The sequence below is a fragment of the Plecotus auritus genome (assembly GCF_963455305.1).
Source record: "Plecotus auritus genome assembly, chromosome: 5".
NCBI lineage: Eukaryota > Metazoa > Chordata > Mammalia > Chiroptera > Vespertilionidae > Plecotus > Plecotus auritus.
In genome coordinates this window covers 175,847,325-175,875,230 of record NC_137776.1, presented here as the reverse complement: position 1 = coordinate 175,875,230, position 27,906 = coordinate 175,847,325, and the positions used below count along the sequence as shown (strand labels likewise).

At 49.6% G+C, this 27,906-nt stretch overlaps 1 protein-coding gene across 6 annotated transcripts in view; it reads right to left on the bottom strand.

The window, feature by feature from the left end:
• The window catches only part of WHRN (whirlin), a 66,843-nt gene extending 43,591 nt beyond the window's left edge, over positions 1–23,252 (bottom strand). For all 6 annotated transcript variants that reach the window (XM_080667814.1, XM_080667815.1, XM_080667817.1 and 3 more), the window contains exon 1: positions 21,884–23,252. In XM_080667814.1, the coding sequence (XP_080523940.1) occupies positions 21,884–22,501 (618 nt within the window). In that variant the 5' untranslated portion in view covers positions 22,502–23,252. The remainder of the gene's footprint in view (positions 1–21,883) is intronic.
• Positions 23,253–27,906: the final 4,654 nt, after the last annotated feature.

Genomic DNA, 27,906 nt, shown 5'->3' with positions numbered 1-27,906 from the left:
GCTCGCTCCGTGGGGCGCAGGGGGAGGACTCGCAAGCTCCTGCCGGTCCCCTGCAGCCTCTGCCGCGCCCCTGCTCCCTGCGCTCATTTCGCTGTGCGCCCTTGCCGGGGACAAATCTTCGCCCTGAGGACAACGTATATTGAACCTGCAAGCCCTTCTAGTGTCACAGAACTCGGGGTGGTGTCAGCGACCCCGATAAAATACCAGACAAGACAGGAAAGAGATAAACATGCTGATAATAACGAGAGCGGAACGTTTACAAAGGGCCTGTGCGTGTCAGGCGGTCTGCCCCTGGCATGCCTCGTCTCCTGAACTCCTCACGGAATCCAGTCTTGTGGGGAAGGGGTCCCATTATTCTGGTGAGTAAATAGAGGGACACCGTCTGTCCACACAGCTCATAAGGAGTTCCTACCCACAGCAGCTAACTGTGAGTGTAGATAGCACCTTCATTCTATATGTTCCACTCTGGAGACGGACCAACCACAAGGAGAGGGAAGCCAGACCCTGCGCCCTGGGTGGAAGCTGGGATCGGCCATGCTGCTTCCTCGTAATGCACCTGTAGCTGAAACGAAGCTGTTTCCCCCCAGAAAAGGGCATTCGGCACCGGGATCAACAGCAAACACCCCCCGGCACTGGGGACCATTTGTGTAAATGATGGTCCCTGCACACGTGACAGTTCGTGCTGCCGCTAAAGTCACACTTTAAAATCATTACAAAACTTGGTAATGCCAAGGATATGGGACCCAGTTCAACGTTAAGTGGGGTCAGAAGGACGTAAGTCATGCCTCGCAGAACGATCTCAGTTCTGGTAAAGGAAAAATCCCACGGGGAAAAAAACAAGCCAAACCAAACTGAGGAGCCATGAGCCAGATGCCCGCATGCCGCTCTCCGGGGCCGGGTTATGGGTGACTGTTACTCTGTTCTTCCTGTCTCTCAATATTTTCCAACTGTTGGGTATATTGCTTCCAGAAAGCAACACGATGTCTCAAAGGGGGAGGATGGTACTTTGCTGTCTGGTCCTCCCTGCTTGCCCGAATCCAGAGCATACATTATTCTACTGACTCCCCAATACTCTTGGCGGCCAAATGCAGCCAAGGGCACAGCTTTCAAGGGTAGTGGGGAGCCCTGGCTGCCCAGGACCTGCCCAAGGACACTCTGACATCTTGGAGTGAGCAGGGAGGCGCCAGGTCCCTCACTCCCACAGCTAAATGCTAGTCCCCGGGAGAGGGATAAGGAGAGGGAAAATTCTGCTTTTACCAAAGGATTTCTGAGGAGATGAGCAGGGGAGGATTTATAGTGCTCTTTCAGCATTCCCCGGACTCCCGGACAGAACGGCTGGGAAAATGAATACCCGTTAAAAAGTTTGAGATGCAGGATGGAGGAAGCGCGAGACCAGGTGGGCTTCTGCTGGAGCAAAGGGGGAGGTGGGTCTCAGGGCACATGGAGCCTCAGCAGAAACCTCCGAGGCCACCGAGCCCTCCACACAGTCTTCCTGCCCCTCTTCCCTGCCCACCGCTCCCTCCTCCGTGAGGGCACTGCTGGCTGCTCAGTGCGGTTCCCCCTGGCCTGCCTCTTCTCTGCTTCTTACCTGGGCAGAGCCTGAGCCCCATCATTCATTCAATGAGGGCTGACAGAGGGCCTGCTGAGTGCCAGGCCAGGAGAGAACAAAGTGGGCATATGCTCATGGCACTTAACACCTGGTGAGAGACAAGGCTTCCCCAGGCACACAGTAGGTGCTCATAAAAGCCTGGTTGACCTGATGGGGTGAGAAAGTACATATATGATCCCGAAAGTAACCCCAAGATCCACAGGCATCACCCCGCAGCCCCCTTACGCGTCTGAGCTGGCAGGCTGCGCTGGAATTAGACGCATGCAGGTGGAGAGAACAGATTCCGGCAGAACGGGATGTAATAGCTTCTGTCACTTGTTAGTGTAGAGTCCTAGTGCCAGTCGCTCCCTCTCGCAAAGCAGCACATGTGAGAGGAGGACAACGCCCGCGTCTCGGGGTTACGTGGATTAAACAAGACCACGTGGGAGAGGTCCAGAGGCTGTGCATACAGTAGGAGCTCAGCAAGAGGCACAGCCCACTCCTCTCTTCCCTGGCATGTCTGCATTGGAAGAGAAACTGGGTGTAGAAAAGCTTTGTCCAAGGAGTTATAAAAAGAAGGTGGGTGAGAGAATGAAGCCAGCGCGTAGAGCATGATTTGTATTCTGTATTGCTGGCAATAGTGGAATTCTCTTGGTCAGTTTTATAAATAGGCAGGCAATGACCTTGAGAACGAGAGGAGTTTAATGCCTCTGATGAGAATGCCACAGGCGGCTGGCGCCGGAGAGGGCCTGGGAGGTCACCGAGGCTCCCACAAGCTGCCCACCCCTGGTAGTTTACGGAAGGGGACCCTGGAAACCTGAAATGGGAAGGACAGAGAGGGTACAGCGAAGACAGGCACAGCCAAGGACACAGGAGCCCAGCCCTGGGCCGGTCCCTTCCCCTCTGCACCTCAAGCCTCTGGGACCCAAGAATCTGACGGTCACTCAAACTTCGACCGTTCCAGAACCTCTGCTCTTGGCTGTTGAAGGGTAAGTGTGGGCTTCCAGGGGGTCTGGAAGAGCAAGAATATCAACATCCATCGCCACCTTCTTTATTTTTCTGGTGAAACTGAAGAAAATGAGGCTCCTGGGACAGGCCCTGAGAACCCTGCGGAAGGGCTCCATTCCTTCTAAAACGTGGGTGTCCTGCGAGGAGGTGGGGATGGTCTAAGAAGTGGGTTTATACTTCCTATTCCCATCTTGTCTCCATGTGTACAAACAACCGCTTGCTTATTTTAAAGGGTGGCACTCAATGAAGGAGCGAATTCCCAAAAAGAGCTGGCCGATGCATTCTCCCCAGATCACCCTCCCCCCGGCTTTCCACACCCATCATGGCCCCTGCATCCCCGAGGCTCAAGCTATCTGGGGATCGTGCAGTCCTCACTCACCGCCAGGGGCACCACGCCATTCGTGTCTCAGGAGGACCAGCGGCTTCTCTCACCAGGGCGAGCCTGGACAGCCAGCAGCCTCAGGCAGCAGGGCCACCAGAAAGAACTCTGGCTGAGACACAGCGACGACGCAGGCATGCCCCGTGGCGCCACTGGCTCGCAGGGTGACCTACGGCCACGGCCTCCTCTCGCTGGGACTCGGTTTTGTCAACCGGCCGCGAGCAGGCTGGACTCACCGAATGCTGAGGTGCTGCCCCAAGTTCAACTCCACTATCTTCCGGTCCGTGGCTGCACTTAGAAGAAAAGGCAGTACAGGCACGCATGGTGGTCACGGGTCATGGTAGCAAAGAGATCAGGGGCACGTGCAGGGACAGACTCCAGGCCTGAGCGCTGCACCTGGGGGACATCCGGGTTCCCCGTTTAGGGAGTGAGCCCTCAGACTGTGGCACCTGGGTGGCTACACAGTCTTTCAACCAGATCTTGAATCCGGGGGCTCTGAGACTCCATTATCAGTTGGGAGGGGGCAAGAGCGTTGAAGAACACACCAGAAGGGCAGATGGAGCACGTCAGATGTGGCAGGATGCACACCTCAATGCAGCACCACATCAGTAGTGGAGGTCCCTTTAGGGACCTGAAGGCTGGGGAGACACCCCTGCAATGGGACTATGCTGAGGGCCCTGCCTTTGTAAGCAGCTGCCTACGGCTGGTAAACCACCCACCTTACAGCTCCGCCTGTGCAGGCCGGTGACTCTCGGTCACCCATGCCCTCTCGCGCTGCGGCAACCTGCAGAACCAGCCAGGCCCCTGAACCCACTGCCCGTTAGCAGTGCCCCTCACGCAAGCTGCCACACCTTTCGGCTTCTCCTCTGTAAGATGAAGGCCATAGTCCCACTCTCTCTCTCTTTAGTAGAGGCGCCCTATTAGCACAGGCCTCTCACTTGAGAATTCAATGAGCTGTGGCTAAAGAGGGAAAACATAAGCTTTGGAGAATCCACGGCAGGCAGAGGGTCATCAGAGCGCGGTGCTCTCGTGCCTTTTATCATGTGTTTCGTGGTGAAACTCGACCTAGGGACTTGCGGGCATCCCCCTTAGTCCGAGCAAAGACATCTCCGCCTGACCCGGCAGATGGCACGGCTAAGACACTCCCCGTCACCAGATGCCTATTCAGGCAGCGTGTTATGATTGCGAAATGTAAATGAATATGCGTATGTCTTCAAACTTAACAACTTGCTACTTGGATTCATGCTCTCAGGAGGCAAATTTGTCTCCCTCGGCTCTTCAGCGCTAACTCTGAAACCCCAAAATCACAGACCAGGCTGACATGACCTCTGCTTAGCAGAGGCCTGAGAAATAGGCTGGAGAGAGCCATAGTGTAAGGGGACTAGAGGATGTGTGTTAACACACGGATGTGCGTATGTCCAAAAAGCATGCACCCGGTGCAAGCACACAGAGGAGCACAAGGCTGTGAGATTACCAGGCCATTATCCTGAGGGACGTGTGCGAAGAACGTGTCCTGGCAGAGCCCCGAGTGAGGACACTCATGGTGAGTCATCCGGCTTATTTCAGGGCGCAGACCTTGCCCGAGGAGCAAGCTCTTCTCTTCTTGGAAACAGAGATGCCCCCCCTCAGGATGGGGAGCGGGTCTAAAATCCAGGTTAGTGATCGGGAAGAGAGGCAAAAATGGCACACGCCCCCTCTTGCTGATCCCACCTGGCCTCGCTGGGGCTTGGGGTCCAGACACCCGGGGCCTCAGTCCTGGCTCTGCTGTTTGCTGGCAGTGTGACGCAGAACGAATTGCCCAACCTCTCTATGCCTGTCTCTGCGATTAAAATGCAAAAGCCAAGGTGATGATAGCAATCTAGGTGTCACACCATCAATAGGTGAATCACCTTTTCTTTTTTTCCCAGCTAAAAAAATGCATTTTGGGGCTCTTTCCTCACCAGTTCAATGACGTTAAGCGCATTTCCTTCTGTATCACAACCCCTGGCAGACATGAAGCACCACTGAATTCTCACTCCCCGATTGCTGGGCACCATTTAGGTTGTTTCTCGTTGTTTTTTAGCCAGCACAAACAATGCTATGATAACATACTATTACCTGCATCTTGGATCATATGTGCATCTAATTCTCTATATCAGCAACTTTCAACCTTTATCATCTCATGGCACACATAAACCAATTACTAAAATTGTGCGGCACACCAAAAAATATATGCTTTTGCCGATCTGACAAAAAAAAAATAGGTATGATTTTGATTCATTCACACTGGACAGCTATTGTGTTGGCTATCGTCATTTTTTTAATTGACTATCTAGGGAAAAAGAGGTCAGTGCTCCTGACTAAACAGTCAGGTATTGCATGTTTTAAAAATTCTTGCGGCACACAGGTTAAAAATCGCTACTCTAGGTTAGAGAAAGGTGGAATTCCTGAGGCAGTGAGCAGTGTGTGTTTTTTCATATGCAACCAGGTCTCTCCCTGTTGTGGTTCCTACAACCACCTGCAAGGGGCAGCACTGTGCCATCTGGGACTGTAGAAGGTCGTAATTCCCCTATCTACAGAGGCTGTGGATAGGACTGAATGGGGGCTTTCCAATAACCTTTTCGCAAAGCAGAGTCACTCTGGTACAGGTATCCTCCCTCCCTCGTGCCTCCTTCCACAAGCTCCAGAAATATCCCAGTTTAGGCAAATCTTGGCTCTATCTTCTGACTTTATCTGGGGACTAAAGTACTGCAAAGCACCGAAATATAAAGGTGTCTTAGGGTGAGGACCTCCTGAGAGCTTTTCAGTGGAAGGTATACTCACTAGAAAGCCATTCAAACGAAGTTCCATCTCTTCCCAGCTATGATACTTTAGATAAGGTACTTACTAAGTTGCCTGTGCCTCAGCTTTCTCACCTGTTAAATGGCGCTACTAATGCCTATCCTTACGGAGTTGCATGCAGACAAAATAAGGAGGCCTGATTCAATAATGTACACAAAGCATCTTACACTGGGCTTGGCACACAGTAGCTGCCCAGTAAGTGATGGTTAATGTTACTGGTAATAGCAACATAGCAGTGACGAGCACATGGTTTATTCTTCCCATTGCATAGGGAAGGACAGAGGTTGTAGGTCACAGAGAGGATGATCAGAAGCAGGGCTTGGATTTGAATCTCGGACTCTCCAAATTTGTGCTTTTCTCACCACACTACTGTCCATATCTATGGGATATCTATAATAATAAAAGCGTAATATGCTAATTAGACCAGATGTCCTTCCGGACGAAGCCGGGCTGCAAGGGAAGCCCAGGTCCCAGGTGCTTGCCGGCAGCCAAAGGGAAGCCTGGGTCCCGGGTGCTGGAGGGAAGCCGGTGCTGGCAGCCGGGGGAAAGAAGGCCTACTCTTGCACAAATTTCGTGCATCGGGCCTCTAGTGCATATATGTTCTTAGCTAATCAACTTCATCACCTTGAGGGAAGACAGAAATTGGTGATGTGGACTCTGCCTCAGCGGCAGCATATTTTAATGTCATGAGAAAGTAAAGCCCTAATTAGCCCTCTGTCTTCAGAGCTCCTTCCCTCTGCACAGATAACACTTTTTTATCTGTGTTAATGACCTTTTAGAGGAACTACGAACTGCAACAGCTTCCCAGCCTCCAAAATCAGTCTCTTCAGGGCAGCCAGAGAGTCCTTCTAAAATGCAAGTGTCCCTTCCCTGCCTCCAAGGTTTCCCACTGCTTCTGATGTAAAATGCAAACTCCTTCCAGTGCATCTGAAGCCCACACAGCTCATCCTGCTGTCCGGCCAGCCTCATCTCCTACCCGTCCCCGGCTTTCGTACAGTATCAAGTGCTCTAAGCTATTTGCACGTGCTGCTCCCTGGCCCGGAAAGAACACATCTCAACATACTTATACAAGTGATTATTGTTATTTACATCTTTCCCAATAGACAGAGAAGGCAGGGCATTTTTCTGATTGGGTTACAGGGGTATCAATAACTATGAAAGATAGGAGGTCATGGATGATTCCACATAGAATGAGAGACAATGAAGAAATGCAATTGAAATAAGACTTCCTCCTGAAATTCACTGCCTTCCACTGAATGCCAATGAGGAATTTTACCTCTCCTGAAGTACCAATGGGTTCTCTAGTAGAATCTAATAATGGACTGATTTCCCTTTTTGCCTTGGTTGCTAGGACGCTCACAGTTCCATTTAAATATAAATTAGTTGTACATATATTAACAATAGGTAAATAGAATCTGTAGAGTTTAAAGTGGATGTTAAATCACACCAATCACAAGGGAGATGCTCAATAAAAACAATTACCAAGTGGATGAATGAATGCTAAGTGCATCTCACGGATTAGACACCTTGCACAAGGAGTTGGAGGCAGAGATACTTTTCACAGACGCTTGGGCAACAACTCTGCGTTCTCATTCTACCTCTCACCCTCCACTCCCCAGAAATCCTTTGCTGCTGCTAACTTTGGTCTAAGAACACATGTCATTTATAAACATTCCCTTAAACAAAAGTCCACAACTTGTTAGTCTCTATTCTTCTGGAATGCTGACCCAAGCAGATAGTGGTGTGGTAAGAACTCAATGTCACCAAAGTACGGCTCTCTGTGGCCACCTCGCCTCTGTGAGCTGCTACCCCCCAGGGAATATCAACTAGGCTGCAGAGCAGCCGTGTGAGCCCATCCAAGACCCCATGCAGTCCCACAGAGGATCATGAGACAACACAACAACCTATGTACGAAGCAAAGATGAACGGAAGCAGGCAATGAAACCACTGAGGAACTGTGAATGCACAGGGAGGAGGCCAGAGGAGATGGCAGAAAAATGACCACCTGTTAGGAAGGCGGGAATAGCGGTATCTTCTTTCCCCCTTTTCAGTTTTCGTTAATGCCGTTTAAATTTGCCTTTAACTTGGGCCTCACAAAGGAGGTTTTTTAAAAAATCAACTGTTCATTCCCTCCACTCTCTTTCCTCTATGAGTTTGACCTTCTCCAGAGGCTCAGCGTGAAGATGCAGGAGGAAACGGTTGCTCACGCTGGCAATGCCAGGATCCCAGAGGCGGGAACAGGGACCTGACATTTCAAGCCCCTGCTCGCCAGCATCTTTGCTCCTAAATGTCTCCGTGAGTCAAGGCTGTGCTAAAAGGAAAAACACGAAGGATCGAAGAGAGGAAAATTGTTGTCCTTGGGGATAATGCCAAAAGAAATTTGCAAGATCGTGACAGAGCGACCATCCTTTGGCAAAGCTACTCACAAAACGAGGACAAAGCAAATTCCAGAAAGATATTGATTCCTTTTTAATGCAATTCTTCAATTACCCACTAAGCCTGGCTTTCAGTCTCTTATAATTTAAGTAAGTTCTTTTACAAATGTTCTTCTAAATTTCGTCTCTTTATCCTTTTTCTTTCTTTGGGGAAAAACTAATACAATCCTAGGAGTCATAAATATAATGGTTCAAGGTGAGCCTCGGTGGGTTTGCGATGGAATGTTTTGTTGCTAGAATCAATGTCTACAGCGCAACCATCCATCAGGAAAATCCGTTCATATCAATATCACTTTCTCAGCCCATGAGTGGATACACGGATGGGGTGTTTCTCCTCACTGACTCTACATTCCTGTCCCTCATCAATTCCTGTACATTCTCAGTTAACAAGAGGATAGGCTTCCAATTTAACTCACCCTCAGTCTGAAGAATCCAAATTCAAGGTAGATGAATCAACCATCTTATTTTTTTTTTTTTAATCTTCACCCGAGGATATTTTTCCCATTGATTTTTAGAGATAGTAGGGAGGAGGGAGGAGAGAGAGTGAGAGGGAAACATTGCCAGGAGAGAAAGACACATCCATGTGAGAGAAACACATTGATTGGTTGCCTCCCACATTTGCCCAACCAGGGCTGGGGAACCTGCAACCAAGGTGTGTGCCCTTGACTGGGAATAGAATCTGTGACCCTTTGGTCCGTGGGCCGATGCTCTAACCACTTAGCAAACTGGCCAGGGCAAATCAACCATCTCTTAAAAGATTGATAGACTTGATGACATGGAAATGAAAAACTCTTATGATTAAATTGGTGTAGGACATCAATAACTTATATACCTGCCCAGCCAGCGTGGCTCAGTGGATTGAGCATTGTCCCATGTACCAAGGGGTTGCTGGTTCTATTCCCAGTCAGGGCATATGCCTGGGTTGCAGGATTGATCCCCGACGTTTCTATCTTCTCTCCCTCTCCTTTCCTCTCTCTCTAAAAAATCAATAAAGACATATTTTTTAAATGTTATATACCAAAAATAAATGAATATGTTATAGATAGTATGTACATTATTGTACATGTTATAATGGTGTATTCAATATGTAATATTATATATGCTATAGATTTTCTACATTACATGCACATATATACAGCTATACAAACAAACATGCTCAGGAGTCCTACTTTCCTATTTAAATTATGCAAATTAAAATAGGATACTTTTTTGTCTATCAGATTGGCAAAAATGGAAAAGAAATATAATATCCAGTGTTGCCAAGGCTGGGAAAAATGAGGCATCTCATCCACTGCTGACGCTGGTAGGAGAGACTGTAAAAACAACAACTCTTCCCCAAGAGCAATTTGGCACAGTTAGCAAAGCCGTAAAAACCCGTCTATCCCCTGAGCCAGCGCCACTGTAGAAAGACAGCCCAAGGAATGATTAGAGATGGGCTTAAAGATTTATGTGTAAGGATGTTTAAAGCAGCAATATGGATAATGCCAAAAACAACAAACAGCTCAGGAAGACGAAATTAGTTAAAGAAACAGTGTACCTCTTTGCAATGACATACTATGTAATCGCTGAAAGTCATGGTTTAGAAATATTTATTAAGGTGGGAAAATAGCCATGACGTGCTGTTTGGTGAGAGAAGCAGGCTCCGTATCAATGTTCAGAATGGCCGAGAAAATTCCCAATGCAAATTTACATGTATAGGGATACAGGGGACTTACAAGTAAAAGGCAGGAATCAAATTATCCAACCGTGATTATTTCTGGGTGGAGATTATCGGTGATTTTTGGTTTTTCTTCCTTTGTGTTTTTCTGGGGTTTCTAAGTTTTCTAAATTGAACTCATATATCTTAGTCATTTAACACACGCACACACACACACACACACACACACACACACACACACACATCTTAAAAGTCCAGGCTGACTCCTCTACTCCTCATGGTTCCTATGAACCAGAAAAAAATGACCCTTTATTTGTCCAGTCTGTGATGGGTTGACAACCACCAGCCTTTAACACGAGGCGCAGGAGACCCTGTTCTCATCCTGTCGCCTCGGCAGACAGTGTGGACAGATTTAGAGGCTCCACCAGTCAACGGCATGACTGCATAAGTGCGGGTCTACCCTAATGGGGGTGGAGTTGAGGTCACAGTTCTCCATTTAGCGAATTTCCACAGACAACATACAAAATAAACTCCTGACAAAGGTCAGGGCATGATGAGAGAGATAAGAGAGGACAAAGGAAAAAAGGCAAAGCGCGCCCAGTGCCACCCCTGCACCCAAAGTCTAGTCAATAAAATGCATGGGGGGGGGGGAGGGACCGTGGCCCAGGCTGACTGGGTTCCTAGTGGCTCTTCTCATCAAAAGGCTGCAAAACCATTTCCATAAGGAAAAAAAAATCAAGGAAGACACGTGCATCTACTGAACCCTGGCTCTGGCCAGCACCGTGCAGGCTGCACACCCAGCTCCTTGGTGAGAAGCAGCTGAGAGCCGGGGCCAGGAGCACACGCTCCGGAGGCAGGAAGGCCTGGGTTCCAATCTGATCCTGCCACCTCCCACCTGTGAGCTGGTGGCTGTCACCGCCCCTTCCCCGTGCCCGGGGCTATGGTGAAGACTCGGTGGGCAGAGCTCCTGGTGGCCCACGATGACCCTCCCTGGTGGCACTAGATTTCTTAGTGTGCTCAGCATCATAGTTAGGAAGCTTGTTCAAGCTGCCACAGGTGCAAAGTGGCAGAGCAAAGCTTTGAACCCAGAGTGTCTGGCTCCAGGGCCCAGGCTCTAGCATCGTGGGGTGTCACCTCTCTTGGTGTTGGGGTGATGGGCACATTCCCTCAAATCAATAAAACCTCCACCACTTTCCATTTTTGTGACAACAGACAAGTGACAAACCCTTTGCAATTTTGCAAAATGAAGTGGTAAAAGTGGTGCCTACCTCAAACCGGGTAGGGCTGTGGTGAAGTTTAATGAGCTTATACAGAGAGAGTACTGAAAACAATGTCTGCCTCATTGTAAGCCAATTGCAAGGTTATCATCATCAAAGAAGCAACCCAAGAAAATACAAAGACATATATTTTCCGTGTCATGACAGGGGTGAGGCCGGCTGAGGGGGAGCAGAGAAGGCTCCCAGCTGCCCCCATCTTTGGGATCGAGGGAAGGTCTGCTGGGAGGATGCACTGGGGCCGTATGCATCCACAGGTGGAGAGAAATAAAGCCTTGTCTCAGAGGAGGGTGTGCTGCTTGACTGGCCAAGTGTGGTTAAGGGGCTCAGCCTCTGCCCCGCAGGCCCCCAGCTCCAGTGCAAGGCCCTGGGTAGGCCGTGGCTTGATCGGACACAAATTCAGGAAGTTAGCCCTGCCTCCAGGATGTTGAATGCACTGGTGGGCAGATGAGCGACATGGGAGACAGAGAGACAGTGAGGAGGGCGCTGTAGTTCGGAGTGGCGATGGTGGAGAACAGGGAAGTGTGGTCCGAGATGTGCTGGGGAGGTCAAGCCTGGTGAGTCTAATCTGGCCACATCCCCGGCAGGGGACCGTGGAGAAGAGTAGGTCAAGGTTACTAACTTGGGAAATGTCACAGTTGGAGGTCAAGAGGAGAGGTGCCACCAGGGGGTCAGCCATGTGCCAGGACTTCCAGGGCAAATAAAGGTTCCTAATACTGGACAGAGTTGAAAATAGGAATGAAAAAAAAAAAAATAAAGATACCAAACGGAGGCCCAGATCCTGTTCAGAGACAATACGGCTAGGACAGTGGTCGGCAAACTCATTAGTCAACAGAGCGGCAAACGGCGGCTCGCAAGCCGCATGTGGCTCACGAGCCACAGTTTGCTGACCACTGGGCTAGGAAATGGGTGAAGATACAGACACTTGGTGTGAGAAGGAATTTGAGGGCCATCTGAGCATCCTGATCTTCCCAGCAGAGGATTGGAGGGACCCTTGGAAGTGGGAGAGGGTTCAGGAGAGTTGGGAGAAATCTGGGAAAGGTCTGGGGACCCCTGAGAAGAAAGAGGAGGGAGGCAAAAGGAGGGAGATGGAGAAAAGGGTACAAGTCACGTTGGGTCCAGACACAACAAAGGACACCACCCTCTCCCTCGGGGCCGGGAGGATAGAAATGCAGAAGACAAACCTCCTCCCCAGGGATTTACGAGAGCAGCTTCCCTCCCTACACAGGAGAGTAATTTCTGAAAGCTGGACCACTTTTCTTCTCTTTATCGGAAACCTCTTAATGAATCCTCACATACCATTTCAGATGTGGTCCAAATAAATTACCGGGCTTTTTAAAGTGCTGATGCCCATGTTGTCAAATCACCGCTTCCACCTGCATTAATTGCTTTGATGGGTTCTGGAAACAGCCTCCTCCTCTCCCTCCGCGTCAGGGCCCCTGGGAAGCCCATCAGGGAAGAATGCTGGAAACAAGGTTGGGAATGCAGCGGATCCAGGACAGCGCTGTCGCACACTGACCTCTGGGCCATGCACCTGTCTTGCCTCCCACATTTTTAAGGGCAGTCGGGACACACAATTCCATCCTGCCACTGGGCTTGATTACTGCTGTGAAATGAAAATGCCGAGACTAAAATCCAGATAGGAGACATTTTTAAAGAAACTCTGTCAGTATGGAAATATTAACTACATTTAGTAAATGACTCTGCAATTCAAACCGCTCTCCGTCCCAGTATTTTTCTTCCCCAATAGCACTATTTCTTTTTCCAACTAAGCAGACACAACAGAGGAGTTTCAAAGCCAAGCGAACGCAGTCTATAACATTTTTCATTACAATGCCTGCAGCGGGACCTCCATAGCCACAGTTTTTCAGCATTGGATGTGCAACGGCGACAAGGACCGTTTGTGAGGACCACAAGGCAGGCCCAAGGATGGAGAGTCTGAGTCCCAGAGAGGCAAAGGGAGCTAGCTGCCCAAGGCCACAGCCGAGCACACGCTCAGATGAACTCTCAGAGGAACCCAGGTCCATCTCCAAAAGCCATCTCTAACCTCTTGGGTGCAGACCTCCCTTCCCTTGATTTTCCAATGTATCAGCTGACCGTGCACCTCTGGATGCATGCTCCAGAACCAGCTAAGGGTGAGGACAGGGTGGGTCTGCGTCTCTGGTCAAGGCTAAGTGGATGCATGGGGAAGGGGGAGCGAGCGACGCTAAGGGAAGGCAGTGCCTCCCAAGACCTCAGTGTGGTTAAGACTTGCCTGGGGTCTTGTCACCTTTCAGTTAAGCTGCCTTGGTGAACCACTACTTCTAAGGCCCCAAGACCCAGGCCGTTGATGTCACGTCACTGTGTTCCTCCCCTTTAACCCTCAGCTTCACATCTAGAGGCTTGTCTATGGAAGCCGAAACATTTTTTTTAAAATATATTTTATTGATTTTTTACAGAGAGGAAGAGAGAGGGATAGAAAGTTAGAAACATCGATGAGAGACATCGATCAGCTGCCTCCTGCACACCCCCTACTGGGGATGTGCCCGCAACCAAGGTACATGCCCTTGACCGGAATCGAACCTGGGACCCTTCAGTCCGCAGGCCGACGCTCTATCCACTGAGCCAAACCGGTTAGGGCCGAAACATTTGCTTTGCATTTAAAGTGAGGAGGATGCTGATATTAGGAAAACTCAGGTGGGGAAGCAACACAGCTACAAAACTGGCTGCCAGCCGAAGCAAAGCCATAGCCAATTCAGCAGATGGAACACACATTCTCAAAGGGGGAAGGTGGCCAGGGGGCTGGGGCTGGAAAAGAAGGGGGGAAAAGCCCATTTATGCATTCTCGGTAGTGAATAAAGCAGCTTTTAAACACACGAGTGCTTAGCAGGGCCTTGGCCTTCACCTGAAATACTGAGGTTTCTTGAAACCTGAACAGTGTTATTGTTGTTGTTGCATTTAAAAACAAAAAGCCAGAAGATATACCTCACCCAAAATTGGCTCATTGATTGCTTCAGAATGCATAAATGATTCTATTTCGGAATCACAGGCACAGCCAGGCTCGTAAACAACCCACTTCTGGAAATGTGGTTTTGATATTAAGAGCAAAGTGACGCATGAACTGCAGAGGGTGGAAAAAGCTGTTGCCCACCGGGACACAGACCACATTTTTTTTAAAGGCCTTTCTCTGAAACACAGCTAATCCTTGAACAACGCGGGGGTTAGGGACAGGGATGCCCGTGCAGTAACGTAGGTTGGCCCTCTGCATTCTCGGATTCCCAGCCACCGGTTGATCCTAGATTCCTAGAACAATGCGAGTTTGAACTGTGTGGGTCAACTGAAAAAAAAAAAAAAATCCATGTATAAGTAGACCTGCTCCGTTCAAACCAGGCTGTTCAAGGATCAACTGTAGTAGCAGAGGGCTTCCTACTTACCAAAGTTTTTACACCTGTCATGTCATTTGATCGCAGCCATCCCGGGAAGGAAGCAGCTGGGAGGCGGCTATGCCCATTTCAGAGCTCCAGAGACTGAGTTCAGAGATTTGTGTGATGTGCTCACAGCCACACAGCCAGCTTCATGGTAAAGCATATACTAGATCCTATGTCTTCCTCGGTTTTCCTACCCAGCACCTGCTATGCTGCAACACATGGACTTCCTTCAGATGGCAAACTCAAGAAACCGCGGCATCCTGAACTCATCACTGGGAGCAAGGTCATGCCATTCATTCGGCCAATATTTATCTCGTTATTAGAGCACCGACTATGCGCCAGGCGCTGCGGAGGTACTGGGTGTGTCACTGAGCAATGCAGACCAGATTCTGTTCTTGGAGCTTACTTGTAGCGGGGAAGGCAGATGATAAACATAGCGAACCGAAGCGTCCTAGACAAGGGCACTGAAGGAAACTGAAGCAGGTTAGGGGTGGGGGGATGGAGGGGTGGGTGGTAGTGAGGGGTGCTGCTTTGAAGAGGGAGGCAGGGCTGTGGAGGTATGCAGATATCATAACACTTAAACCACTAGATGACCTGTGGCCATGGGTAGATCCATGACCCCCCCACCTCACCTCACTCCCCTCATCCCCCCACACGGTTCCCTGAGGACAGGGGCCTGTACCGTCCATCTCTGCCTTCCAGCCTCAGGCCTGGCTGTGCTAAGGGCTGCCCAGAGCTGAATGGACAAAGGGTTCTGCATGTCGATGAGCTGGGCTAACACATGCTGCGTTCCCGTGATGTGGGGGCATCAGACTCCCCATGTAGTAAAATGAAGCCTTTGGGTGGTTCTTAAAAGGCCCTGATATGCCAGGCACTAGCAGTGATGCCAGTCTGCTTCCTGCAGGGGGTGTCATTGTCTCCAGGAGTCAATGTGGGGCTGAAAAAGAAGGGGGGGGGAAGCCCATTTATGCATTCTTGGTAGAGAATAAAGCAGCCTTTAAACACACTTCCAGCCCCAGGGGGTGTCACTGTCTCCAGAGCCTGAGGCTGGTTCCCTCAGGAGGTGAGGCAGAACGGCCACCTACTTCCTAACCCCAACGGGGAACCTGGGCTAGTCCATTTTTCCTCCTTGAGCACGACCTCCTCGCCTCCCTGCCTCTTCTGGGAGGGAGAAAGCAGTTGGCACATGGTAGACACGCACTAACGTCAGCCTCCCCCCTTCCCAGTAGAGTTGCAGTAAAGCAAAGTTTGAAAACGAGTGCACTGGCCTCAAGGTGCCATGTCCTGCAGCTGGCACCAGGGGTGCACAGGAAACAAATGGAGAGTCTGACTCCTGCTCCTTGCACCCTTTCCACCTGCTGTGCTATAAACGTAAAGCGGGACCGTCAGCAGCACAGGAATCTAAAATGCAGCCCCAACCCTGCAGGGCACTCAGAAGTCTGTGAGGGCTCCGGGTTAATATCAGCTTCTTGCTTGGGGAGTTCAAAAAAGGATCAGTTTGAAATATTTGCATTTCAGTCTCCAGCTACCTCCAGCCATTAAATGCTATTGCTTCTCATGGGAGCGTCTGGTCCTTGCCGGGCACCAGTCTGGGAGTCCCTGAGCAGTGGACTCCCAGGTCATCAAAGAGCCTTGTAGGAAAGCCAGCTGGAGTAGCAACCCCTGTGGACGCCTGCTTCAGTGCAAAGCCCTCTGCGTGTCGGAGGGGGGACTGTGACTCGGAGGAGATGCGCATGTGCTGTGAGCATGAACAAACAGGCGTGTGAAGGGATGCATGCACTTGACAGGTGCGTACAGGCTGTGTGCTGTGTGGCTGAAGGCAGGCGGAGGTGGGAAGCAACAATACACAAAATCCAATTGGTCGGGGGTTAAAGGATCACACTTATCTTTGCAGCTCCATCCACAGGAGGACTCCACGGCAGGTAATAAACAATGCCGGGTTTGTTGGAAGAAGGGGTGGGGGTGGCGACGGAAAAATCAGAAGCTGGCGCCGGAGTGATTATCTCTTTCATGACCATCTTAAAGTCAGGAGGCAGGGATCTTCTACTATAAAAATATCAATCCTTAATAAATAAAGGCATTCTCTCGCACCCTGCAAAATGCTTCTTTGACTTGAACAGTAAATAAGCAATTAAAAGGATTTTTGTATGACACAGGCACCAGCATTTTCTAAAACCTTAAGGATCAGAGCTTGAGCCAAACAGACAAGACTAAATTAATGGACCCTCTCCACGTACTGTGTCACCCTCTGGATCCAGCACCCAGCATCTATTCAAGAAAGGGTTTATTAATAGTGAGCTTTCAACCTGTCACTGCTGGCAGGACCCACAGGCCCCAAGACAGAGAGCGGAGCCGGAGGAAAGTCCTCGCATACCCATGAGCCTATTAGCCTGGCTTCCAAATCGGAATGCAGGAATGACACCAGGGGAGAAGCGTGTTTCAGACACAAAGTTGGAAGTGGCTAATAATGTCTAATAGCTTTAGCTAACAGTGTGCAATGGGAAAATGACAAATGTGTCATTTAGAACACACAATGACATATTAATACAGACAGATTCTTCCCGGGTTACTATGCAAAAGAAGGGAGGGTGTGATGATAACTCTAATTAAGCGAAAGGGCTGGCCGCTGTTTTGAACTTCTGGAACGTTTCAAATTCTAATATGCTCCTTGGATGCTCCCAGGGGGACGCGGAGACTGTAATGAAGCCATTTAATTTTTATCCAGATGAAACACACACAGATGTACACCCATCCCTCCCCCCTTTCTGCTCCCTGCTACCTGCAGAATCAAGGACTCAGAAAGCAAGTGGGTAAGTGAATTTGATTTTGAGTGCTTCCAGGGCAGAGCACTAATCCTACTGCATGCATAATCCTATTATCATTTTCCCCTTTAATCTGGAATGGCATCAGGGTTGGTGTTCTTGGGTCGAGGGACCGCAGTCAAGTTCTCCTCAGTACAGCGTGTAACCCATCAATTTCCTGATATAGTAGGAGGCTACACAGTGCCAAGATTTTCATCTTCCAATCCTTCGCCAACTCTCTTTACTCTGCCTTAAATGAAAGCAATTCCAAAAGAACAAGAAAACACTGCCACAGACATTCTAAATGCCTTGTGTGCAGCACTTACAGAGCAAATCACCGACTGTCTGAGCTGGAAGAGATCTTGGGCGGCCCCTGGCCCACCCACCCTAGGGCACAGAGAGGGTCGGGGACTGGCCCAAGGTCACACAGCAAGTGTGCCGCAGAGTCCAATGCATCATCCCTGGTCCGTGGACTCCCTGGCCAATTTGTCAAGCGTTTTTGGCTGAAGACCTTTGAAAGGTCTCTTTTTTTATTGTTATTAGCTTGGCTCCTGTTCATTCGAGATAGATTTTTCAAAATCCAAACGTTTCAACATAATTGCAAATAGTAACTGGCTTGCCTTATCTACACCTGTCACTGCTGATGTAGCAAACAGGCTTCAAGAGACGGATGGGAGCCCCGCCGGACACGGACACGGGGTGACAATGGAGGCTTGACTTGCAGAGAGAGAAGTAGAAAACACTGCGAACGCTCAGTCTCCTCTGCTCACTGGGAGGAGGTGAGCCTCTCTGACTCATAAACTCTTAAGTAACTTGATTCCTAAAATTCAATTTCCTTTTTATTACACATACGCAATTCATCTCTGCTTTGGGAAGCTCAGAGGATCTTTCCCCGCCTCTTTCTACCAGCAGAAGAAAAACAAATATTTTAAGCTGGAAAACACATCTCCTTAATAGCTAAAACATGGAAACAACCTAAGTGTCTATGGACAGATGAATGGAGAAAGTGACTGTGGCACGCGAATATATAGATATAGATATAGATATAGATATAGATATAGATATAGATATAGATATAGATGTAGATATATATAGATATATAGATATATAGATATATGGAATATTATTCAGCCATAAAAAGGAAGGTCATTCTGTCATTGGTGACAACATGGATGAACCTGGAGGACATTAGGCTAAGTTAAAAAAGCCAGAGAGAGAAAGACAAATACTGTGTGACCTCATGTATATGAGGAATCTAAAAAAGTCAAACTCATGGAAGTAGAGATGGGGTCCGGGGCGGGGGGTGGAATGGGGAAATGTTGGACAAAGGTACAAACTTTCAGTTATAAGGTGAGTAAGTTCTATGCACAGTTAACTAATGCCAATAGCTAACAATTCTATTATTCTATACTTGGACATTTGCTGAGAGAGTACGTCCCAAGTGTTCTTAGCACAAAAATAAAATAACTATGTAAGGTGATGGATATGTAAATTCGCTTGATTATGATAATCACTTTACAATGTATAGGTATATCAATCAAATCATCACATTGTACACCTTAAATATGCACGGTTTTTATTTTTCTATTATACCCAATAAAGCGGAAGGAAAAGCAAAATAAACAAACAAGCAAGCAGTCAGCCCTCCGTGCCCTCAGATACAAAACTCAAAGAAAACAGGCTCATAGAAAGGTTACCAGAGGGGAAGGGGTGGAGAGCGGATGAAAAAAGTGAGGGGGAATATAGTCAATAATATTGTAATACGTTTGCTAGATGATTACTAGAATTAGTGGGGTGATCACATTGTAAGATATAAAAACGTTGAATCACTATATTGTACACCTGAAACTAAACTAATATAACATTGTATACCAGCTATACTTAAATAAAAAAAATTTTTTTTAAAAGATCGACTAAGGGACTTGAGCATCCTCAGATTTCGGTATCTGTGGGAGGTCCTAGAACCAATCCCGCATGGACACAGAAGGACGACTATAAGTAAATAAAATAAAATTGACGAAAAAAAGAAAACACATCTTATACTAAGTGTGATGTGGTATCTTGGAGCATGAAAAAGATAAAAGCAGAGAACCCAGTGACATTTGAGGGAAGCCTGAAGTCTGGTGAATAGGAATGTGCCTTCACCATAAATTCTGACCTGGTGCCCTTCTGCGAGGCAGCTGACACAGGGGCTGGGAGTGGAAGTTCTGGTTCAGGGCAGTCTGTACCTCCTAGGGAAGCCAGGCCTCTTTGGGCTTCCCATTAGGGGGCTGAATACCCTTAAAGCTGTGGAAATGTATCAACAGCTCCAGGTGTTCTTCTGAACTGGTCCCTGAAACTGCCTGCCCATCCTGCAACCTCAGGCGGAGGCGCTCCAGGAGGCCCCGAGACAGGTTCCGCCTCCTCCGGTTTAAATTCCACCCACGGAAAGTCTGTCCCCCTTTCTCCCTGGAGTTAAGGTGACACAAAGCAGCACCCGTTTTGCCTGTTGCTTCTAGAGGGTACATTCCAGGCAGGTTATGAGTCTGCACTGGCAGGAAGGGGGGCATCCCTGAGACAGGAGCTCCTTCTGCCTTAGCAGGCGCCTCCCAGGAAAAGTGACAGGGACGGAGCTCCCACAGGCCCCCACCCAAGGGCAGTTCTGCTCCGACCAACCTCTCCCTCTGGCAAGAATTAGTCCTGGGGCTTCAGAAACTAAGGTGTGGAGAGCTTAGGTTTTACTCTGGAAGCAAGTAGAGTAAATACACGAGCTAAGGCCTGCTGCTGCTAGGAACAAGCACACGTTGGTGTACAGCTCAGGAAGGCTCCGACAGAAGGTGCAGAGTGTAATCGGTGAAATGCAGGAGGGCCGGGCTGAAACTCTCAGCCAAGCAGCTCAGCCTTACAGGCATGGCCGAGCCTGGGGAAGAATTAAAGGGAGAGTCTGTGTTTTTAATGTCCAGGTTACCTGAGGCCTTCCCGAAGTCTATCACCTCCAGATGATTAAGTTACTCGGGTCTTTCTTTAATTGCCACTAAAACTGAATCCACATTTATAAATGCCCATCTGGGCCAAGTATCTTTCAAGTATCAATTTATCATCTGGGAACTCCAGATCATTTAGGGCCAAAGGCTAATGGGTTATTTCTTTATAAATATATGGAATGTCAGCTAAAGGGAAAAGATTAATGTGTGGGGAGGCGACCAAGAGGAGGATAGGTGCATGGAAATCCACAAGGAGCTTTGTCTACTGCACCCACACACCCCAAAATACAAACAGATCAGCCTTTTGCCAGAAGCAGCAAATAAGTTTCCAAATCCTCAGGGGCCTCCCTGAGGGGGCAGATGGATTTGGAAGCAAATAAAGGAAGGTCAAGGTCAGCGATGAGATGGTCATGTCCCAGGTGAACAGTCAGTCACTGAACAGCACACAAGCAGCAGCCCTGCACCTCTGCTGCCTATGCATTTCCCAGCAGCCAGCAGGCCCTCAGCTGGAGTTCAAAACACCTGCGCTGAGGAGGACCCGAGGCAGGGGCGAGCGGCAGGGTGGTGAGAAGTTGGGTCACAGGCCCGCCCTCACCCCTGAGAAGCATTGTCCTTGCAGAAGCAGAGAGTGTCACTGTTGCTTTTCCCCAAAACTCTTCACTTCTTGCACACAAAGGTGTGTCCGTGTGTGTGTGTGTGTGTGTGTGTGTGTGTGTATGAATGCAAGGCATCCTTGAATTCACACAAGACCAACACTATCCATCTCATACTCCAACTGGTTTTCAAAAGCCCTGGGAATGAGGTTAGCAAACACACACACACACAGTCCTTTAAACAGCATGGTTAAATCCCTAGGAGCTTGTGGTCCTAAGGTTATATTTCTCAATTAACAAAAAGTACAATTACTCTCAAGAGAGCGGGGGATATGTCTTTGACATTCAGGCAGGGGCCTCATTTCCAACAAACTTAGGGACACTTATCTGGTCCTGATGCCCCATTTCCCAAGTGGAGAACTAGAGGCTCTGAGAGGACAAATGACTTGGCCCAGAATACACACCCTGGTCCACAAAGGGCAGGGTTAGGCCAGAGTTCTTCAGATCACCAGAACAGCCTCCGGGGGCCACTTGGAGCTAACAAAACTTTCTTTTAGGGGCAAAAGCCTACAGAATAATGAGAATAACAGCAGAAGCAGAAGACACCCACTGATTACTAACTATGCCAGTGGAGACCATACCTTTCAATGCTCCTAAGAATCCACAACTCTTTCCACTTTGTGATCATACATTTACCCAAATATTTGATAAGGTCTGTCTCCCACTCATAAGCCTTTATGCCCAAGGGAGGCAGGGTCCAGATCTGCTTTGCCCATTACTATATCCCAGTGCCTGGCATGTATTTGCTCAATAAACTAGATGTTCCTGTTTTAAATAAATATTTTTATGAAAAATGAAGCCCAGAAAGGTCTAGTGAGTTGCCTAAGGACACACAGCATGGAGCTACTGCCACTAGGAGTAGCTGCCCCTGAACTCATCCCCCAAACCAGAACCCTACCTTGACGGCCTCAGTGTGGGTCACCCGGGACAGGGATTTGTCGTTGACACGCAGAATCTGGTCCCCGACTTTCAGTCCTTCCTTCTCAGCCAGAGAGCCTGGCTCCACCAGAGACACATAGATGCCCACGCCATGCTCGGAACCCCCGCGGATGCTGAAGCCCAAGCCTTCATGGGCCTTGGCGCGCCTCAGGCTCACCAGGCGCACCTCCCCTGGCCCCGCGCCGTCGGGGCCGCCCCACGCGGGTTGCCTGTAGGGGGCGGTGGCGGGCAGGTAGAGGCCCTCGGCGGTGTACTGGTCAAAGAGCAGCTGGTCCGAGCGCGGGATGACCAGCCGCAGCATGGGTAGCAGGCGCCGCTTGACCGGGCTGTCCAGCAGCACGCGCAGGGTGCTCACCAGGTCGAAGACGTTGCGGCGCGCGTGGTAGGCGTTCAGGCAGTGCGTGAACTGCTCCCGCTCCGCCTCGCTCAGCAGTGCGGTCAGCGCCTGGTGCAGCTGGCGCACGTTCCCGGACAGCAGTCGTAGCCCCGCGTGCCCTCCGCCGCCCGCCCGGGCCGCCGAGCCCAGCGAGCCGGTGGAGGACGAGCTCACCGACAGGCCGTCCAGCTGCGCGTTCATCTCCCCGCCGAGGGCCGGGCGGACTCGGGGCGCGTGGTGGGGCAGCTGCTGCACTCGCCGGCGCCGGTGCAACAGCGGGATCCGGGGAGCACGGAGGTCGCGGCTGGCGTCTGGGTTTGGGGGCGGCGTGGGGGGCACGAGTACGACGACTGGAGTCCGGGCTTGGGGGTGCGGAAGCAGTGTCTGAATCCTGGGGGGGATCGAGAAGATCTCTGCTTAGAGTCCCAGGCGCGCGAAGACGGAGGGGGTCGCGAAACTGGAGTCCGCGGGTGCAGAGACGGCGGCGGGTGTCCGGGCAAGGCAGGCACGGCGACGGGATCCCGGGTGACACGGGTTGGCGGCTGGAGCGGGAGGTCGCGGAGACTGCGGCTGGAGTCCGGGGGGACGCAGAGAGCAGTTACATTCTGCAGGGCACAGAGGTGGCTGGAGTGGGGGGCGCGGCAAAGCTGACCGCCCCGTCACACCAGGCCCGGGGCTCCCCCAGCCAGGCCGCCCGTTCCTCTCGGGCTGGGGGACCCCAAAATCATAAGTTGGGATGGAGGTGCTCTAGTCCCAGAGCCCCCCGAATCGCAGCCGGTGGAGCCGCGCGGGCGTCCGGCAGGGGAAGCGGGGCATGTCCGGGGCAGCCCCGGGAAGCAGCAGCCCGGGGACCCCCGCGCCCCTGCACCGCCCGGGCACAGACGGAGCCGCGCGGCCGCGAGCCCGGACTTTGGGAACTGTTGAGCCGCCGGGGCCGATCTTCCAGCGAGTTCCGACGCCGTCGCCGTCGCCTGCCCAGCCTTGGCCCCGCCCCCTGGCCCCTCCCCTCCCCCCGCCCTCTCCCCGCGGGCTTTTCAGGAAATGACGTCCCACCTCGCGCCTGGCGGTTGCCTGGAAACGGGGTGAAACAGTCCGGCCCCAGGGAAGAAAGGGGTGAAAGTGGGGGTGGGGGTGGGCGGAGCTCCCGGGGCACTATGAGCCCCTTCCAATTTTCCAGAGGGAGTGAAGAGTGAACCTCAAAACCGCTCTTCCGCGATGGAAGCATGTGCATTAGGGTCGCTTTGGAGCAATTAGCCAACCAGCTAATTCACAATTGTGGCGGAAAATAGCCAACTTTTTGCCTCTCAAATACCAAATGCTTCAGGCTCAGTTTTCTACCTTAAAACCTTGCGCTCCCCTCTTGCACACACTGACATACAAGATCAAGTGTTTATGTGGACGGTAGTTGGAACCTACTACGTTCCAACGATATATACAAGCACATACTGTGGGAGCCAACTCCTCTGCAGGGATGGATCAGACTGGACCCCTGCCCAGTCTCCAGCAGGCAAGAAAGCCGTTTTCAGAAATACAAAGTGTGCACAGCACACGCGCGCACTCGCATACACAAATGCATGGGTATCAAACTGATGAAATCTGAGTAAGGTGGGCGGATTGTATCAATGTCAGTGTTCAGGCTGTGATCTTGTCAGCATTGGGGAAAACTGGGTGAAGGGTAATGGAATGTCTATGTATAATTTCTTACAACTGCATGTAAATCTGCAATCATCTCAAATTTAAATATATGTGAAATGGATTGCAGAAAAGTATTCTGTGCTTTCCCATCCCAAGACAAAATATGTGGCATATCGCTTCTCACCTCCCACTCCACTCCCCTAAGTACAATCCAAGTGAAAGCCTGTGCTTTTACTCAAGGGAGCCAGTAACCTCCCCCCCCAACACACACACACACACACACACACACACACACACACACACATACCTCTCACACATCTCCTCCAACCTGAATTGCCTCTCCTAAGCTATTTTCCTATGGAAAGCTATATTTTCCTAGAAATGTTCTGGAATTCCCATTGCAGAAGCATCTGACTTCCATGTGGGGAAGGGAAAGATGGGGTGTCACTGGAAAAAGTGGGTTTGAGTTGAACCCAGAAGGATGAAGCATTCATTCTTTCACTCATTCATTTACTCTTCAACATTTTCCAAGCATCAAGATTCTGTGCTGGATCATGTGCTGGGTGCTGGAGACCCCGATTAAAAAGATGTAATCTCTGACCTCAAGGAGGTCACAGTCTAGCAGAGGAGAGAGGCCATATATGATAAGTATTATAACGCCTGAGAGATCCCAGGTTTAGGGGAGGAGAAAATGGTAAGGACTTTATCAATCAAAGAGATGGCATCACTTAGTTTTACTTTATTTTTTTAATATGTGGGGTTGTTGTTTTTTATTGATTTCATGGAGAGGAAGGGAGAGGGAGAGAGAGATAGAAACATCATGATGAGAGAGAATCATTGATTGGCTGCCTCCTGCATGACCCCACTGGGGATCAAGTCCACAACTTGGGTATTTGCCCTGACTGGGAATCAAACTGTAACCTCCTGGTTCTTGGGTCGATGCTTAACCACTAGACCACACCAGCCAGGCTGGAACTTTCTATTTTATACAATGGGAAACCGTGGAAGAATTTTCAACACTGTTAACTTAGTGCTTTCCCAAAACTGAGGCTAGGAATTGAGAGTATACTGTTCCCTCCAAATCCTCAATTCTCTTCTTCACTGCCCTAAAACAGACCCAGATTAAATGAATGCCCAGTGGACATATTTGAAAAGTTGTCTTAAATAGCCAATTAAGCTACCTTTGGACATCTGTCTTATACAGCTCTAAGTTTAGCAGTTAATAATGTGCATCCTTCTTCCTCCTTCTAACCTGTTGTTGAAGCCTTTGATGCAACCAGCAAAAGATATTTAAGAAAAAAATCAAGCTCCCCACCCCCAAAATATATTAATGGCATGCCTCAAAATGCCACTCAGCGGGGCTTAATTGTATGCTGTTCAGGTTTACTGCAAGTGTATTTCAGGCTTAGCTTTCACTTCGTTTGTGTTCTAATTATAATTACTGTGATTGGCTTGATAAATGCATCCCAGGAAGCTAAGATCCCCATTCCCAACATTTTATCTCTGTGCCAAAGGTGTTTGCAAGAAGGTATTTTGCTTTAGGCAGCAGGAACTACCTTGCACACAGGTCTTAGCGGAAAAAGAAAGGCTTTCCTCCGCAAACATCAGAGACCGTCTGGGGTGCCGAGGCCAATTTGGGAGGGTAGACGAGTGCAAGAGCATGGGAAAAGAACTAGGGGTTTCCTCCATCTATCTTGTATAACCACCTTCGGATCAGTTTGCAGCGTGTCCCCTCGATGCGAGGCAGCGTGTAACTGTGCTCAAACCTCAGGAATTCTATTTCATGTCTGAAGATGTGTTTGTCGTTCAGAAATAAGCTCTTGGAAATCCAAGAGGCCTGGGCTTCTGAGAGCTGCACTGCCTCCACCTGGCTCTGAGAACCAGGGCAGACCTGGCCTTGGTTGCATACTGCCCTCTTCAGAAGGAAAATGTTATTCTCCCGTGTATGCTGCAGGCTTCTTTCCCTTTGCCACTTTTAATAGCTCATTAGTGTCCCCCAACTCTGGCAAGCCAATGCCCTCCTCCCGTGAATTGTTTCTGGATAAACCTGAATGCCCTGGAAGCGTTGAAAAGACAGAGGGAAGAAGAGAGAATCAGACTCAACTCAGAAGTGTTGTGTGTTGAGCCGGATGTTCAGTTATCGTTGGTTTATTATGTGTTTGTTTTAATGAAGAAACAGCATTTGGAGTTGCACTCTGGATAGCAGGCAGAAAACTACGATTCTCCTTTCAGGACGTCCCTTATCTAGTTGAATGACCCTCGGCAAAGGGCTTCCCTTCTCATCTGTAAAATGGACTTTCTAAGCCTCCCATCTCCCCGGGGCAGCTGCAAATGCCACGTCCTGTGCAGTAAATGAAAGCGCGCTGTGACTACCCCGCCCCCGCCGCCTCCACACACACACACACACACACACACACACACACACACACACACACACACTCTCATTGCAGGGTGCTGTAAAGTTGTTCATTCGTTTCTTTTTTTATGGCAATCTTAAAAAAGCGTTTTCTATTCCATAGTCATTTGGAGCTTCTCCCCTCCCTCTTATCTACTGGAACATATCCTTAGAAGGCAATAGAGGTTAATTTAATTTGAGATGTATTTCCTACGGGACATATAAAAAAGTATCGGTAATGTTTATTGAGTGCCAGACACTGTTTTAAACACTTGTATTTTAACTCACTCCATCCTCCCAACTAGTCTATAAAGAGAGATACCACCACTGCCACCACCACCACCACCACCACCACCACCATCATCATCATCATCCATCATCCTGGAAAGAGCCAGGAAACTGAGACGTGGGGGCATAACTATCGTCAAGGTTACAGGAGTAGTTCATCGAAGAGTTGGGACTTGAACCCTGGCAGTCTGGCTCCAGAGTTCTTTCTCAGCCACTATGCTGTGCAGCCTCCCAAATGTTTGGTTCAGTGATGCTAAAAAGGCCCAGAGGGAATGGTATAAAAACCACATTTTCTTGAAAGTTGGGCTGGGAATGTCTGAGGTTAAAAAATAGTCACCCACTAATGATTCCTGATTGGTAAGTGGGCATTTTGTGGCGGGGAGAAATGAGCCAGGGATATTTCTCCAATGACTTTTAGGGAGAGTGGAAGAGAGAGGGAAAGACAGAGAGAAACATCGATGTGAGAAACCCATCAACTGGTTGTCTCCTGCATGAGACCCACCAGGGCCTGAGCTGGGGAGGAGCCTGCAACCAAGGTACATGCCCTTGACCAGAATAGAACCCAGGACCCTTTGGTCCCCAGGCCAACCCTCTATCCACTGAGCCAAGCCTGATAGGGCAATCAAGGGCCGGAGCAGGGAGGAGGAGGCTCTGAGCTATCTGATGGAGCATGTCATGGGGAACGTTTCCAGCTCTGATCCCTAGAGAAAGGAGGTTAGCAACTGGAGTTATCACTTCTGCTCCGGACCACAGCCTGTCTCTTCCCTGCAGTGTCAGTGGGGATGGTATCAGCAGAGAAAATGGAAATGTTCGCCTCTGTGACTGGTAGATAATGCAGTCAATATTGATGAACATGCAGGGAGATAAGAAAGAGGCAAGAAAAAGAGAAATCACAAAAGCATCAGAAGAAGAGGGGAGATACAGGTATTTATCTTGGCCTCGGTGTAATCTTGCATCTGTTTCTGGTCACGGAGAATCATGTCAGGATCATGCCAGAAGGGCATTAGAGCACAGAATTGATCTCCAGGTTCAAATTCCATCTCTGATATTCACTGCCTGGGTGACCTTGAGCAAGTCATGGGGTGCTGTGGCACCTGAGTGCCCTCACCTATAAAATGGGGACAGTGGCATTGTCCTCAGCATGATTACAAATATTGATTAAGCTCATGTACGCAACGTGTGTATCACGCAGCCTGGCCTGGACCAGGCACTCCCGCAGTGCTTAGCATTGATGCTGGTCACGGTTCCTCCCACACGGGAGGCCCTCCAGAACAGGGCCAGCGCTCCT